Source organism: Aptenodytes forsteri, unplaced genomic scaffold (genome assembly GCF_000699145.1).
Source record: "Aptenodytes forsteri isolate BGI_AS27 unplaced genomic scaffold, ASM69914v1 Scaffold64, whole genome shotgun sequence".
NCBI lineage: Eukaryota > Metazoa > Chordata > Aves > Sphenisciformes > Spheniscidae > Aptenodytes > Aptenodytes forsteri.
In genome coordinates, this window is record NW_008794786.1 from 249,709 (window position 1) to 265,574 (window position 15,866).

At 42.5% G+C, this 15,866-nt stretch overlaps 1 protein-coding gene across 1 annotated transcript in view; it reads right to left on the reverse strand.

Annotated features, from left to right (window-relative positions):
* Window positions 1-15,866, reverse strand: part of DIP2B (disco interacting protein 2 homolog B) — a 43,014-nt gene that overhangs the window by 7,031 nt on the left and 20,117 nt on the right. The window contains exons 12-33 of the mRNA XM_009274397.1: window positions 15,507-15,609; window positions 14,140-14,204; window positions 13,785-13,878; window positions 13,080-13,199; window positions 12,238-12,352; window positions 11,466-11,605; window positions 11,111-11,247; window positions 10,716-10,796; window positions 10,108-10,235; window positions 9,215-9,329; window positions 8,038-8,239; window positions 7,513-7,622; window positions 7,292-7,372; window positions 6,630-6,753; window positions 5,452-5,573; window positions 4,717-4,828; window positions 4,135-4,244; window positions 3,353-3,483; window positions 2,609-2,777; window positions 1,125-1,295; window positions 544-605; window positions 360-417 (exon numbers count right to left, since the gene is read on the reverse strand). Of these exons, the coding sequence (XP_009272672.1) occupies window positions 360-417; window positions 544-605; window positions 1,125-1,295; window positions 2,609-2,777; window positions 3,353-3,483; window positions 4,135-4,244; window positions 4,717-4,828; window positions 5,452-5,573; window positions 6,630-6,753; window positions 7,292-7,372; window positions 7,513-7,622; window positions 8,038-8,239; window positions 9,215-9,329; window positions 10,108-10,235; window positions 10,716-10,796; window positions 11,111-11,247; window positions 11,466-11,605; window positions 12,238-12,352; window positions 13,080-13,199; window positions 13,785-13,878; window positions 14,140-14,204; window positions 15,507-15,609 (2,550 nt within the window). The remainder of the gene's footprint in view (window positions 1-359; window positions 418-543; window positions 606-1,124; window positions 1,296-2,608; window positions 2,778-3,352; window positions 3,484-4,134; window positions 4,245-4,716; window positions 4,829-5,451; window positions 5,574-6,629; window positions 6,754-7,291; window positions 7,373-7,512; window positions 7,623-8,037; window positions 8,240-9,214; window positions 9,330-10,107; window positions 10,236-10,715; window positions 10,797-11,110; window positions 11,248-11,465; window positions 11,606-12,237; window positions 12,353-13,079; window positions 13,200-13,784; window positions 13,879-14,139; window positions 14,205-15,506; window positions 15,610-15,866) is intronic.

The window sequence follows — 15,866 nt, forward strand, 5'->3', positions numbered from 1 at the left end:
TTTAGATTAGATATAAGGAAGAAATTCTTCCCTGTGAGGGTGGTGAGGCACTGGCACAGGTTGCCCAGAGAAGTTGTGGATGCCCCATCCCTGGAAGTGTTCCGAGCCCAGGTTGGATGGGGCTTTGAGCAACCTGGTCTAGCGGAAGGTGTCCCTGCCCGTGGCAGGGGGGGGTGGGATTTGATGATCTTTAAGGTCTCTTCCAACCCAAACCATTCTGTGATTCTATGATTCTCTTCTCACGCCATGCCACAAGACTACCTTTCCTAGCTACACATCTACATCATAAGGGACATAAAAAGAAATGTGTGGTCATCAGATGCTGTGTGCCATGCCTCTAGGTAATAACGTGAAATTACCTTCCCAGATTCTGAAAGTAGCAGGCTTTGTGGAGCTCCCCTTTCCACCAGACGTACTCTGAAGGTAAAGAAAACATTGTCAGGGAAAAAAAGAGCTGAAATCTACTGAGAGGTGCAATAGCTCAGTACCCATTACAACATTTTATATAGAGTTATTAAGTAAGTTTAAGTAAACTTACTGTACCTGTCATGCCTCAAGGATTTCAGATCTACATACACCGTGGTGGGATCAGGCCCAGATGTTCCCTGAAGAGTTAACATTTAAAAAAAATAAATTAATGTATCTACAGAAGTCAGGGTAACTTCTGCCTGAGCTCATAAACGTTTCCAGGGGTTTCTTACTGGCAGCAAAATTCATATTCACATTTCCCCACCTTCACAGTTGCACTAAGGGGAACACTTCAGTAAACAGGCTATTTTCTCTCTAGTGTAGGATGCATCTTTGGGGAGGGGGGAGCTGCTATGGAGACAGCCCAAGCACTCTCAGCTATCAGCCCTGGGGCAAGTAGTCATTGTTTACATGGAAATAAACAGTTCTCTAATGTCATGTTTCAGTTGTTTTGAGCATCTGGTATATAATCTGGCAGTTGAAAACAAGAGAAGCTGCTTAAATCTTGTGCCAGCTGTTCTCTACAAAGCAGATGTTGGGCTATGCTAACAACGCCGAAGTGTGTGCAGATTAGGAAGTTTGACGATTCAGAATACAACAGAATCTGGAAATCTGATGCCAGTGACAACGCATGCACTAGAAAGCACTCGTGTTACCTGTAAACAGATAGCAACATTGACTCTTGATCCGAAGGTGGTGCTTACAGCACGAGATGACAGGCCAATGTCTTTGAAGAGTTTGGAGAAGGAATGAGTGAGAGAAACTCGCGGCCGTTCCTCTGCAACTACCACACAAGTCCGGACACAGGACAGATTAATTCCTCGTGCCTGAAAAAGACACAAGTGAGTGCAAAGGACTGTATATGTTAATTACCTCTGCCACACTGCACCAACATCTGTCCCCTCACAAGAAGTGACATTTGCTTTTTATCCCTGGAATCCCACTCAAGAAATGCAGGACAAACCCTGTTCTTGTATTCAAGTTATTTCCTCTTTTCAGCTTCTACTTGTCATTATAAAATGTGTCTGACCAGAGCCTAGAAATACTGCTAGAACAAAATATGCATTAACAGTGCTTCTTTCTCTGCTACAGAATGTAGCATCACGTGCTTCTGCAGTGCTTTTCAGCTAAGATTACATCTGTTATTCACTATTTACATAGGTGGAAACCAAACCAAGTGAGAGTAAAGTCACTTACTGGGATTACACCAAGTCTTCAACAAAACTGGGACCAGAATCCATTATTATTTCTAGACATGATCATGAATGCACTGAACAGCACTAGCCAGATGTTCGAACCTGTGCATTATTCTGTTTAACTGGTGACACACAACAAAGCAGACACCTTCAGAACTCTGCCGCCAACAGAACAAGACTGACCCGTAATCGTATAGATGGAGTACACTATTTCAGCAAACCCCATGCAAAAAGCCACCTCAAGTGTTTTATGTAGCTATTTTTTTCCTTCCTCTCATCTCCAAGGAGAAAACACCTCTATTTAGCAAATTGCCTAACGTGTGTGCTTTACATCATGTGCTGGCCTCAGCCTTCACTGCAGACTGTTATATAAGCAATTCTTCTGCATAGCATTCTGCTGCTGGCATCCTCCCTGTAGGGTTTGCCCAGCAGTCTCTGACACTCACTGGCAACGTGCTACCTACACTGCAATACATACACCCGACTCAATTTCAATCCTTTTAATTTCCTGGGGCTGCAAACGTTTTTTGGTGCTTTTGCTTTTTGAGCAAGCTGTGGACTGGAGACTTGTGCAACAGGAAAGCTGTTGTATTTAACAATCGTATCACTTTGCTTTACTACCAGTTTCCTTCATTTATGTAACATAACATTCAAGAAATGTTTCTTACCTTTAACATTTCAACTTGGTTTCCAAGTCCCTTTGTGCACAGTTCCATGACTGAATAGGAACAGAAAGTGTCCCTTATTTTATACTGGCTGACAGTAGATAACCAGAGAAAAAGATTGGATTCCAGCTCCATAGGAGGAATTAAAATTGACTGGTGTCCAGAATATACACTGTAAAGAGCAACAGGAAGCTGTTGTATTTAACAATCGTATCACTTTGCTTTACTACCACAGTTTCCTTCATTTATGTAACATAACATTCAAGAAATGTTTCTTACCTTTAACATTTCAACTTGGTTTCCAAGTCCCTTTGTGCACAGTTCCATGACTGAATAGGAACAGAAAGTGTCCCTTATTTTATACTGGCTGACAGTAGATAACCAGAGAAAAAGATTGGATTCCAGCTCCATAGGAGGAATTAAAATTGACTGGTGTCCAGAATATACACTGTAAAGAACATTAAGGAAGAAAACATTTTTGTGTGGCATGGAGTTATCTTTAAATTACTATTTACTGTGTTTTCATGTTACGTTCCTGCTAGACCAAAAGCAGGTTGTGGGACTCTGCATCTGAGGCAAACTGATAATAGCTCCAATGCTTCTGTAGCAACATTGTTTTAAAAATACAACTTACTGCACAAGAATAACAATTTATACACATACAAATGTGCACACACACTGACAGAGTGAAGGAAGAGAACTGGCTCAACCACACAGTTTACAGAACGAAAACTCCCTTACTGCAACGTATAATCAAGGAAGAAAGGCAAGAGAAACATTCTGGAGCCAGTATTATTTGGCAGCACAAATATGCGTAATCAAGACAGGATAACATCTTGCTAATCTGCAGGAAAAGGGAATGTATTATTGTCAGTTCAAAGACAAATTCTCCCCTTACTGTAGATTAGTCATTTTGGTAATGTCAACATAATCTGTCTGTAATTACACCAGATAAAGACGCGGACTGCCACTTCCCATTTATAACCAGCCAAGAGTTAATCTTTTCCCCCTTAAAAGTCATACCTGCAAAGGCACCAGAGCACAAAACCTAGTCCACAATAGGGGTCAAGACAAATTGCAATCTGCCGAGAGGAGTAGAGCTCACATTGAAGCTTGATTGCCCTGCAAAGGCCACTCACGGCTGCGTGGGACATCTGCAACACAAGAGAGACTGTGCTGAAATTCAAGGACATCAAAATAGGACTTCATCAAGACAGGTAGGTAAGAACAGAGATAGGTTTGCCTTGATAACGCTTCTCCATAAACTATGTTTCTTCTTCCTTTATCCTCCATAGCAGAGGCAGAGCATTGCAGAACCCTCTGAACCATAGTAAACCAGAAATAGCAATACCAATAGCTATTGCTTAAAAGCTTTAGGCATCTCAGGCTCCAAACACGGCTGATCATTAATGACAGCCTAAGGCTTTCATTTTTTAGTTTCTTAACCTCTTCTATGTCAACCGCGTTCCTGTTCTGCTCTTGGTGGGGGGAAAGCAGAAGCTTACAGCTATGCTACTCGCATCGCTCACTGCTCTCCTAACAGGCAGCTCTCCAGTGGGAGGCAGCAGCAGAATTCCTGATGCCCACTGTAGAGACCTGTCTTCCTACATTGCAGAACTAATTCTTCAGCACAAAGTCACGCTGCGTTGTCTGCAGCGAATCCATAGCTTTACTGGGAGAAAAGCATGGTCTTTATTTAAGCTACAAGAGCCAGCTTTGGTGGAGGTCGAGGGGAGAGGTGGTTCAGAATGTCAGCCAAAGACAAGACAACAAAACCCCCGTCTTCTAAAACCATTTTACTGTACCTTTACTCCTGTAAGCATGCCTGTTGTAGAAACACTAAAATCTAGATATGCTAACATTTCAGGCGTAGGTGGCTTATAGATCTGAGACAGCCGCTTCCTGGGCAAGTCATCTGTACAAGAAGGGAACAAACGTGGTTAATTTTTGATTCCTGAACTGGTATTTAAAAGGGGAACACAACTTCCAAAAAGCCCGAGATGGACAATAAAGCTTTCTATTAATTCTCTTTCCAAAAGAGACAGACTAGTATATGACAAGACTCTTGCCAAAGTTCCCATGTAGAAAATTATTTATTCTCAGGAAAAGGGAGAAGAGACCAACTTGCTCTTGTCTTAAGGAAATTAACAGTTGTCTGCAACATGGCTTTTCAATAAAATTATTTTCCATGCATAACTCAAGAAATGCAGAAGAGATGTCAGTAAACAAGGTCAGACCTAGCTTATATCTTGGATTGTTTTTCTAAATATTCATACAAATTCTTAAGAGCCATCCAGTTAGCATCTGAAATGGGGGACAGTCTCTTCGGAAGTCAATGGTAACACCTACACAGAACTTCAAAAAGTCTTTTAGCCCATGGACCGCACCTGTGTCAATGATGGTTGGCCAGGTTTTCACATCTACAGCAGCAGCTGCCTCTCTGGATTTCAGTAGTCTCATTAAGGTCTGGGTTGTGAGAATACAGGCGGCTTTGCTGACCTAAAAAGATAAACACTTACTAAAAAAAAGACAAAAGCATGTCCCAGTGGCACTGTCATTGCAAGATTTGCTGTTCAGAGAGTGTATTTTACCATCTGTAGCCAGCTTCCCCTAACAAACTTGCATTAATTTCTTTGGCTTTTGCAACACTGCTCTCTACTCATCCTTCACTAAAACCCCAAACGCAGACTAAAGTGCAAATAACCATGTCAGGACCTTTAGAGCAGGTGAGAACATTACACAGTCTACATCTAGCTTTCTCCCCATGGTTATAAATGGGGAGGCATCCTCTCCTGGTTACTGGGCTTGGAAAGTAACTAATAGCAGGATCTGCACTTGCCCAGCAGTAAGGAGTGTCAATGTGAAATTTTGAGTGCTAATATCACGTTAGTATCTCTCAGAAACCACCTGTTTCATAGCAATTCCTCTTGCCACATAAGGAGAGGTGGTTCTCTCTTGCACTTCATGAATGAAAATACTGTCCTTCAGTTGTAAGATGTGCTTCAATCACTGCTGTCATGTAAACAGCATGGGAGGCTGGACAGCTGTGTTAACCACTCGAGTCTGAGAGGCCGAAGCAAGAGTGCTCCAGCCATGCTCTCAGCTACAGCCCCGTTACTCACTTCCACGATCATTCGCACAGTGGGCAGAGTAGCAGTGAGGCTCTGAGCATGAGGTGGTCTCACGGTCACGGGGATGCAGCCAGCATACAAACAGCCATAGAACGCGGTGATTAGCTCAATGCCTGCAAGGACACGATAGGCTGTAGTGTAGGACACTGGTGGATGGCCACCCTGGTGACATCAGCCTTTCCCCTGAGAACTTTTTCTCCAAGCATTGGTTACAATTTCCATTAGAAGGTGGTACACACACTAGTCACTTCCACAGCACAGATGGGCAACGTAAACAGTTCAAACACCAAGGGCAGCACAACAAGGAAGCTAAGAAAGCTTGGGATAGAGGACTGGGAAAGTAGAGAAGACTGACCACACAGAAAACCATATCCATCTTACAGAAAAAGAATGTTCCAAGTGTCAAATGACTCAAAAGTCAGTCAGGACAAAACAGAATTGTCTGGCAGGGCAAGAAGTACACACACCAGAGAGCACCTCTCACTAGCAGTGAGCATCTTACACACGCCAAGTGATTAAGCTGTGTGCTACCAGCCACAGCAGGCAGACTGCACTTCCCACTGTTCCCAGCCTGCTGCTGGAGAAAAGGCACCCAACAGTCTCACGTGAAGTGTCCATCTTCTGCACAGCTGAAGGCAACGGCACCAGTCTCTCCCAGAAGCCACCCTGCCATTTCTCATAGCAAACTACATGCTTTCCCTGGATGAAAAGCTGCCAGCTGGCAACGTGACTTCAGACAGACAAGATCTGAATAGACCAGGAGCTGAGGAGTTTCTGTTAGGGTGACTAGCGCAATTCTCCAGCACATGCAGCGCAGTCACAAGTTTCTAATAACTTTGCAGTGAACATATCATACCAGAGGATCTTTGATAACCACAGAAGTCTTAGAGGTTTTTATTCTAAACATCATGACACAGCAAGATCTAGCCAGGAGTGAGAAGGTACAAATTGGCTTTTCCAAAACTCTAGAGAATCGAAGATCGAGTCCTGATACTGCAAGACATTAGGACAGCCCTCTCTGGACTCAAAACCAGATCAGAGAGTTATGCAGTCCCTAAGGTACGCTGTTTCAATTCTCTCTCCTGTATTTCCAGATCTCAATGAGATTTCAAAGAATGACCATGCTGCATTTCCACAGTGGGATGCAGTCATTATTAAAACTTGCTTACCAGGAGGATAAAGAAGCACCACATTGTCTCCTGCATTGAGATGTCCTTTGTCACACAGAACTGATGCAATTCTCTCAGCTTTTTTGTGCAACTGAAGGCAGGTGGCTGTGCACACAGTGGTTCCCTTGAAAGGAGACAAAAATGCTCTAAACAAGGCCTGGCACAACATGTATCAGTAAAATGGCTGCTGCAAAAACCCAAACTTGCTTGCTAGCATCAGTCTATAGCTACTAGTTATCTATACCTATAGGCTGCTGGCATTCAATGAGCCATTTATCCACTACAATATCAAAAAGAGAGAGATGGAGTTAGATCTGCTCTAGAAAATTCTACCTTCCAGGGAGTCAGTTCAGGTCTTCTTGCACCAGAACCTTGCCAGAATATACTCAACAGGGATACAGCATTAAATGATACAGGAACCAGTGGGACCTACAAACACGCTCAGTTTTAAAATGAAGCATTGAACCATGACAGTCATTTAGATGAAGTGACCTACAGGTTCAAAGGTTCAAATTTTAAGTTACAAATCTATGGGCAAAATCCAATACAGAGACTAAATAGAGGACACTGGAGTGGGCAAAAGATTTTAGACAGTCTCAAACTTGCGCTGAATAACATGCTGTGGACCTTAAAAAACCCCAACAACTCAGTACTGACTGTACCTTGGCATTTAATAAAAGGAAGAGTGGGTGGTCAGGAGTTGCTTGAGCTCTCCACTGTAATACCTCTGTCAGGAACTGGTGCTGAAACAAAGAGGCGGTAATTAAATACTAGTGCTTCTACTTCAAAGGCAGTACTTACGTCCACTTCACGTTGCTGCTTTGCATTCAGCTGTAGGGTAAATTCTTTTCCCATTCTCTAGCTGTAACAAATACTGATTTACCTTTTTAACTAAATCATTGTCTTCTATTTGACCAAGATCTCTTCCAGAGGCTTGAGCAATACGCTTCCCAGCAACCAGGTTCCCCACCATCACAGAGGCAGGGCCAACACCTGTTGATGAAGAACAGCCGCATGAAATCTGGACTTTTAATGCAAATGGAAAGGAGCCGGCCTAGAATTACAATCTACAGGACAGCAAAGGTACAAAGATTCTCTGTAGGATCCCACTGCTCCTGGGCATGGGTGCAAGAAGATAGGTAATGAAACCTCACTGATAGAGCTCAGAAGGCATTGATAGTCTCCTATTGATCAGTAGAGAGAATCCCAATGAATTCAAAGGTAGGAATCAAAATTCCTGACTGACACATGCAAAGAGAGGCCTCAAACATGCCCCAGCCACAGGCCACAAGACAAGCTCTGGTCCCCAGCAAGCAGGACACTCAGTGTCGGAAGCATCACACAGCTTCCTAGGTCTGAGATTGTGAACTTCAGTTTACTAACGTTAAACAAAAGGGGCTCGTGTTACCTGGTTGTTTCTGCCTGGGTTTTGGCAAGTTCGTCACACACGTGTGTGGGCACATGAGGATGTTGCACGGATGCAGAGAGCCCTCCAGAAAGTGCTGTTTAGTTTGAGAGATATGGATCCCTCCCAACGGAGTTTTTGGCAACGTATTGGCTGGCACAAGAGCAAGGCAATATACACCCACTTGGTGAATGCTGTCAATTGCCTAGAGAAAGGAAAGATGGTCAATTGAATTCTTGGTACCACTGGATACAGTCTACTGTTACTCGCTGCACTGACAGACTGCAAGACAAATCCCTGCACTTGTAAGGTATGGGGGAGCAAGTCAGTCCCTATCATTCCATTTCATCTCTCTAACATCAGTGAGCTCTATGGTAAGAGTTAAGTGCTTGTTAGCATCCCTGCCTTTATAGTTCATTTCATATACAAGAAATCCATTTTTAAATCTTTCATGACCAAAATCCCAAAATATACAGTTGCTCGATGAATCATATGATTTTGATCTCAGGATTTTATCCATCTGTCTCCTCTGAACCATCACACTGTTCCTTTTTGTCCGCCTCAGCATTCAGGCATCTAATACATTATTCAGACCACCAGGTACTTCCCTGATTTTTCTCCCCAGTTTGCATACTTCACAACCTGAAACATCATTCCCAAGAATGACATACACACGATGCGGGCAGCTCTCAAAGTATTTGCTACTCATTCTACTTTCTTAGGACTACACTCATTCAGCTGTTTTAACCTTTCTCTGCTTACTGTCTCCCTGCTGAAAATGAATCTCCAAAGATAAGGGCGGCTTTAAAGCATGACTTTGAGCACCAGCGTGATCCAAGACTAAAAGCAAAACTCCTAAGCTTGAGCACTGGATCTGCTTTGCAGTGCTGAGAGGCAACTGTGTTTCTCTACACAGTCCTCTTGCTAGCATAATGCTGACCACTTCGTCAGAGCCTACGCTATTCTGTGCTGCAGCCGCTTTCCCAGGACCTTCAGGACATAACAGAACAGCTTGTACACAGCAGATGTACCCAGCTTGTGACACTGTAAAAATACCTTGTGCCAAGAGGGATCATGAGCCTGTGCTCTTTCCATCTGGGTCATGCTGATGGCCTCTGATCTGCCCACACACTGAAGAACTGTACAAACTCACCTCGACCACGTATGTAAGTGGGCTTACCTGCAGCACTCGACTCATCCACTGAAAACTGTCTTCTTCAGATGCATCTGGCCTCTGCTCTGCAACCACCACAATCCTCTCATCATAGAAGACGGATACTGAGAACACAGCAATCCTAAGGAAAAGGGGAGAGCCATATTGGCACAAATTCCAGTTTTACTCCTTGGGAATAGGAAGCCAAGGAAACAGACTAAAGACAGAACTCAAAAAACCCCATGGGGCAAAGACAGAGAAAAAACATCAGACAATTAAAATCAAGTCAAAAAGGAAAGACTTTGTGAAGTACGTAAGGGATTAATTCCACCTTCTGATGAAATTCCTACATAGCATAGTCCCCTGTCCTCTCAACCTGCTATCACATTTCTGTTCCAACCTGTGGCAAATCACCAATGCAATAGAAGCTTTAGAAGTATCTACATGATGTAGGGGGCTTAAAATCTCCTGTTAAGTCTTAGAGACATGAGCTCCAACCCTGCCTGACGGTCTAGAAAATTATATCCACAACTGCTAAATAAAAGTAAATACCTTTGGACGTGAATGAAACTCTTCCTTGCTGCAGAGCATCAGCCAGCAGCTAACTAATACAGAGACTTAAAAGTAAATTCTACAGAGACAGAGAATTAAATTCTCCATGTGACTGACTTATCTTGTTACTTGATTCCTTCCCTTGAAGTACACAAACTTGATGAAAAGCCAGACATGACAGTGGGGAAAACAGACCTGTGTTGGGCAGGATCAGGCCAATTACTGTCTAAACCAAAAACATATTTACTTTAACTGAGCTACCCAAACCAACCAGTTACTGAAGAGAAATTGAAGATCATACTAAAGATTCTGCTCCACTGTATTACATACAGAAGCTTATGGGGAGGGGCAAGGTTTATTTTGCTAACCTTCCTCTGTAAACTGTTTTTATTGACTCTACTGCCAATCCAGTTGCTACAATGTCATCGGCATTGTGTCTACGTCCGCTAACTGTCAGCAATCCATCCATTTTTCCAACCACAAACACCAAACTGCCCTGAAAGATAAAAAGGTATCAGTGAGTAACTTACATAAAGCGGATATTCAAATGTCTTTGACTTGCATATTTCATAACTATGGCTAGATCAATGGAATTTGTATAAAACACGTTTTCTTTCTCTTTAAATTACATCATTTACGACTAAATCAGGAGAAGCATTCTAGCCACTCAGTGAGACAAGACACTCCAGCACGCATAGCAGAACTGCCATACAAAAAGCTTCTTACATTTGGTTTTAGAAGAATTAGCAATCCAAAAATGTAACAAGCAACACAGTAAGGCACCGTAATGACAACATGCTGGAAAAGTAAGGGCTCCTGCTGGCTCAGGCAAACCCATTAACTCTCAACTATCTTATCCACAGCAAGCTATCCTTACACATACTTCTGTACCCAAATGCTTTTCTTTTAAACGTTCAAAGCTATTGGCACGAACAAAAGAATACAGCAATGCAAGCTCAAAAACTGTATTACGTACAGGTCCAACAAACCCCAGCAAGCCAGAACGGACAAATGGCACATCACCCACTGGAGAGCCAGCCGAGTTCACAGGGATAACCTGCAACAGAAGGGAGGACATTTGAGGCAAAGCGGATTTGCCTGAGGATAGAAAAACATTCCCCACATCAAGAATTGCACTATATGCGAGTGAAGTGATGAGGAGAAGGGGAGGGAATCCCTGGTACAGTCATCGTTTTAGCACTGTGGGAGACCTTTATGAAAGGGGAACACTGAATATATCTAACTGCAATGAGTTCTTCAGTGTATCTTTTAAAAAAACATTAACGCTTAAGTTACAAACCTAAGAGATCTACAAGGCTATCAGTTCTACACAGGAAACGGGGAAAGAAAGATGCATTCTGTTATACATACCTCAAATGTATTCTTTGTCACCCCTGTCAGCCCATAATACATCATTCCTCCTGCTCTGGAGCTAACACAGATTTCACCGATCTCATCTGTTTTACAGAGCTGAGGTGGTCCATCAGGTTTCACTATACACATCATCCCTACGACAAATTATGCATTGTTAAAATAGTCCCCAAGACTTGCCTTGTATAAGAACTGACACATGTAACCGTGACAGATATGACAACGCAGCATGGGGACTGCCTAACCTCCCCCGACGCTGAGGCTGAATACGGGATAGAACACTGACCAGTTCTTTTTCTAAAACATTCCAGACCATTCGCAAAAAGGTCTTAAGGAGACTCCTGCACATTTTTACCTCCTGGCATCACATGGCCAACATCCTGGACAGTGAGAGCAGAGTTTTTATCTTCAGTGTTGACACGAATCACACCAAAACTCAGCCCATTCATGGACAGGATGGCTCTTCCAGGCAAAGGTGCCCCGGGGACCCCAGGCCTTTGAAAGACACAAAATCAATACACTAAATCAGGCATACAGGCTATTATTAGACTCGGATGAAGATATCGCAGCAACAGAAATATGCATATTTCAGTGTCTCTTCTTTGCATAACAAATTTAAAGCTGTGAGATGGCAGTAGAAACTCCCTCCCAGAAGAGCTACACTGATCAGTAAGAAACCGTATTCTTGGACTAGTGCAACTCTTCTTGCAGCTCTTTGGCTTACCCCATGTTAAACCCCAGCTCCCAGGCCAGATGATTACAGGGCTATTTATTACAGAAAGCAGCAACGGACAGAAACAGCCTATAAAAATGACTGTCCAAAGTGGTATCAAATTTACTCTCAGATTCAAGAATACCACACTAGCTGTGTAAATCAAGAGCAGGAGAAAGTAATGCACAGTTCTTACAGGCACTGTTGAGCTGTCACGCATCTTAGAGGAAAAAAAGCACTCGTATCTTAGGAGAAATGTTTAACAACTTAGCTACTTGAATACCTGAGCACACACAGTAAATGTCAGTGGAGCTTATTACACACTTAAGTCAACTATGACCAACCGATGTGTGAACAAACCTCAGCCTAGATCACTTAATCTAGCAAACAGACTGCAATGCTGCACGCCCATTACCTCCGTATTGCAATAGTCATCGCTTCTGGAGATGTGGCACATGGACAAATTGCCTCTGGTTTAAGCCCATGGCTCTGAAACAAGCTCAGGAAGGCATCACATGAGGAAACAGACCCTGGAAAGAAAGAAAATATGCCACTATGACTTTATCACTTCTAAACATTCCAGGTAGCATCTTCCAAGATACCAGCCACAAAGGAGCTTAAGTGCCTACTGAACGTGACTTGGGAAAAGGCGTGTTCTCTTGAACAAGTCTGCTTTTCTCCTCCAATTTGCTTCAGAGTTGTTACACGCCCATGGTACAACAACAGGCTTAAAATACTTTCCAAACCTCCAACAATTAGCGCACATATGTGGGGTCTGTTTCCATGCAGCATGCATAATCAGAACAGGTCTAATGGTATTCCAAGTTTCCCTTCCAGTTGGTGCCATCTAGACAAAAACTCTTTAAGCCTTTTCACTAACAGCATTCCTTGCAGATTTGAAAGGGAAAGAATCCCCAGAAAAAGTTGTTCTTAAAAGCTTTTACCTTATCCCCTGTGAGCAATTTAAAACCAATCTCACTGTGTCTACCAGAATTCTGTTTTACACACAAGAGCTCCCCATTCAAGTCTCCTGTTTCTTACTTTGCAGTATCTTTCACAACTCATACTCAAAGGACGAAAGCACAGAAAACCCCTTGCCCTGGTGCTCAAGTACCACAATCCGCAGCTCTGTGTTACTAGACAGCCGCCCTAACTGAAATCTTCTGGGAATTATCTACAAAAGGAATTAAGCTTGAGCCTGTGAGACAACTAGCTGAGAAACCTCTCTCCTGAAAACAGCAGGATGTGCATACTCACAAGGATTTGCACCATCAGTTACAATCAGCATGCGTAGAGAACTCAAAGTGACGTCTCTTTGGTCTCGATGGGCCATCATGGCCCAGTGCAAGTCTCGACACTTGACTAAAGCAACTTTTGCTGCAAACCAACACAAAACAACCGTATAAGGACAAATAAAAGCTTTCCATGAGTCATTTTCATATGAATACACACTCCAACACTCCCAAATGAGAAAATTCTCACTAAAGCAAGCAAGCCAGCCTTAATTAATTGAGCCTGCAGTAACAGCAAACCCCAACATACAATAGCACATACAATAGCATCTGCTATGGCATACAAGCCATTTGCCCACCACCTGAGCCAGGGTCTGTCACTATTGCAGCCCCTCCTCCAAAATGCATAAATCATTATCACCATCTGAATGTCCTTGGTGAGGACTGGGGATCAATGGATCTTGCTGCGCTCAACTATTTTCTTGGTTTCATAAAAGGCATTGGCTTCAAAAACTAATGGTCATAACAGGTCATGAGGTCCCCATCACGTTCGCTGACATTCACAAGGCATTAGGACTTTGTGCATATTTAGAAATAAATTAGAGTTTTGGCCCTTGTGATTTGTCATGGAAGAGCAAGAAGACAGGCTCTAAAGCATTTGAGATTTTAATGCCCCTCACTCATTTATCCTGAGGACTTCAAGCTAAAGTTGTGGAACATACACAGGTACCTTTGTGGGCATGAACTCTCTGCACCCATGAGAGTGGACAGGTTTTCATCACAGAATAGGGCACACTGATAGTATGCAGTTTGTTCATTACATTCTGAAAAGTAGAAAAAGATTTTTAGAAAAGGGCTCACAAAACGTATTATGAAGCAGAAATAGGAGTCACCCTCACTCCCCATCAACCCCTACCCCACCATGAATTCCCGTAAGTTTACTGAGGATGCTTCTACGCTTCCCTCCAGAGAATTGCAGATCTAGCAGGAAGAGAAATGGTTGACTTAATAGGTAATGGTCCTCAAATGTTGCAATTATGAAGACTTACGAAATGCTTCAGAAAGTTCTTACAGGCTCAACTCACCGTTAGAATGCCATGCCACAACCCTGCATCCTTCTTAAAATCCAAAACATTCACTATTGTTTCACCTGGGAAAAGAAAGTTGTAGTTTTGAAGTGAAATGTGCCAGGACAGCTGTGACCATTATTTATGCTAGCATCTGCATACGTTTGGAATCTGTCATTTGAATCTGTCAGATCTGCTCCAGGAGGTACACATGTAGCAAGCAAGTGCAGCGTCTTGTTTGTCTGATTATACATTTTACTAGTCAGAGCACCTTGTTATGCAAAATAACACAACTGAACATCAATTTAAGAGAAGGAACACATCCCAGAAAGTTGCAAGAAAATTACATTCCAGCCTGTAACGTACATCAGTAGAACAGAAAGGGTCTTAACCTCATTATGCATGAGTAGCAGCAGAGGAAGAGAGTAGAGAACATCATTCAAGCACTGACTCCCAGAAGCAATGGAAATTAAAGTGATGGCTTCCAAAAGACAAACTCTGCATTTTAAAGTACTATGACATACAGCTCTAAAAATAAAGTTTCAGTCATGGATATATAAATTAGCTTGATTTACAAGGTAGACTAGACTAAAACCATATCCTACAGCAGAACTCTCTGTACTCCCACCAGCCATTTCAAATCTCCATTTCTGGGTTAGCCAAAAAGCCTCATGCGACTAGTACAGAAGCAGTTTATGCAAGAGGTGCTTTGATATTTACACACACTATCAAGAACAAAAGTTTGGAAAGACATTTTAATGGGTGACCAGCACAGCGAGAGGGAGACTCAAGCTCACCAGAAAATGCTCCACTTTTGAGTCATCTGCTCCCCTTTTGATTCATCAGAACACTCGTTAACTTTCTAGACATGATGCAAATCCCACTTGTTATTCCTCTTCACTATGGCAATGAAAACGATGTAGTTTTGGATGGAAAAGATTACAGCTGGTCTTCACTTTTGGGGGAGAATTAATCTGCACTTTTTTTCTTTTACTTTTTCTTTTTTTTTTTTCTTAAGTAGATACTATTGTATCTGCACTTCTTTTACTTTTTCTTTTTTTTTTCTTAAGTAGATACTATTGTGTATTGGTTACTCACAGACAGCTGTTAAGAATATGAGATGCAACCACTGAAAATGATGTCGCTGAACCTTCATTCCTTTGATGTTTCTGTGACATCACCTACCTTCAGAATAGTTGCAGGCCTGAGACAAGGCTTGACAGTGAGACAGCATGGCAATCCTTTTACTTTTTCTTTTTTTTTTCTTAAGTAGATACTATTGTGTATTGGTTACTCACAGACAGCTGTTAAGAATATGAGATGCAACCACTGAAAATGATGTCGCTGAACCTTCATTCCTTTGATGTTTCTGTGACATCACCTACCTTCAGAATAGTTGCAGGCCTGAGACAAGGCTTGACAGTGAGACAGCATGGCAATCCGAGACACTGTAACACCCATAACACTGCCCTCTTTGCTCGTCTTGTACTACAGAAGAGAAAAAAAGTCAGGGTGTGACTCTGGATCCCACATGTGGAGGAAATTAAATCACAGAATCGTTATTAAATAAAGTTTTGTTCCTCTAAAGCTGCTGAGACATACTCAGAAAAGTACCTGCTTGTAGAAAGGTACCAGCAAGGTTCACTACAGAAAATATAGTTATTCAGGTAGCAAACATGTTCAGCTAACTCCAGAGAGAGATGAGATAAAGATGGCAATTGAATGTGTTTGTGTTTATTTCACTG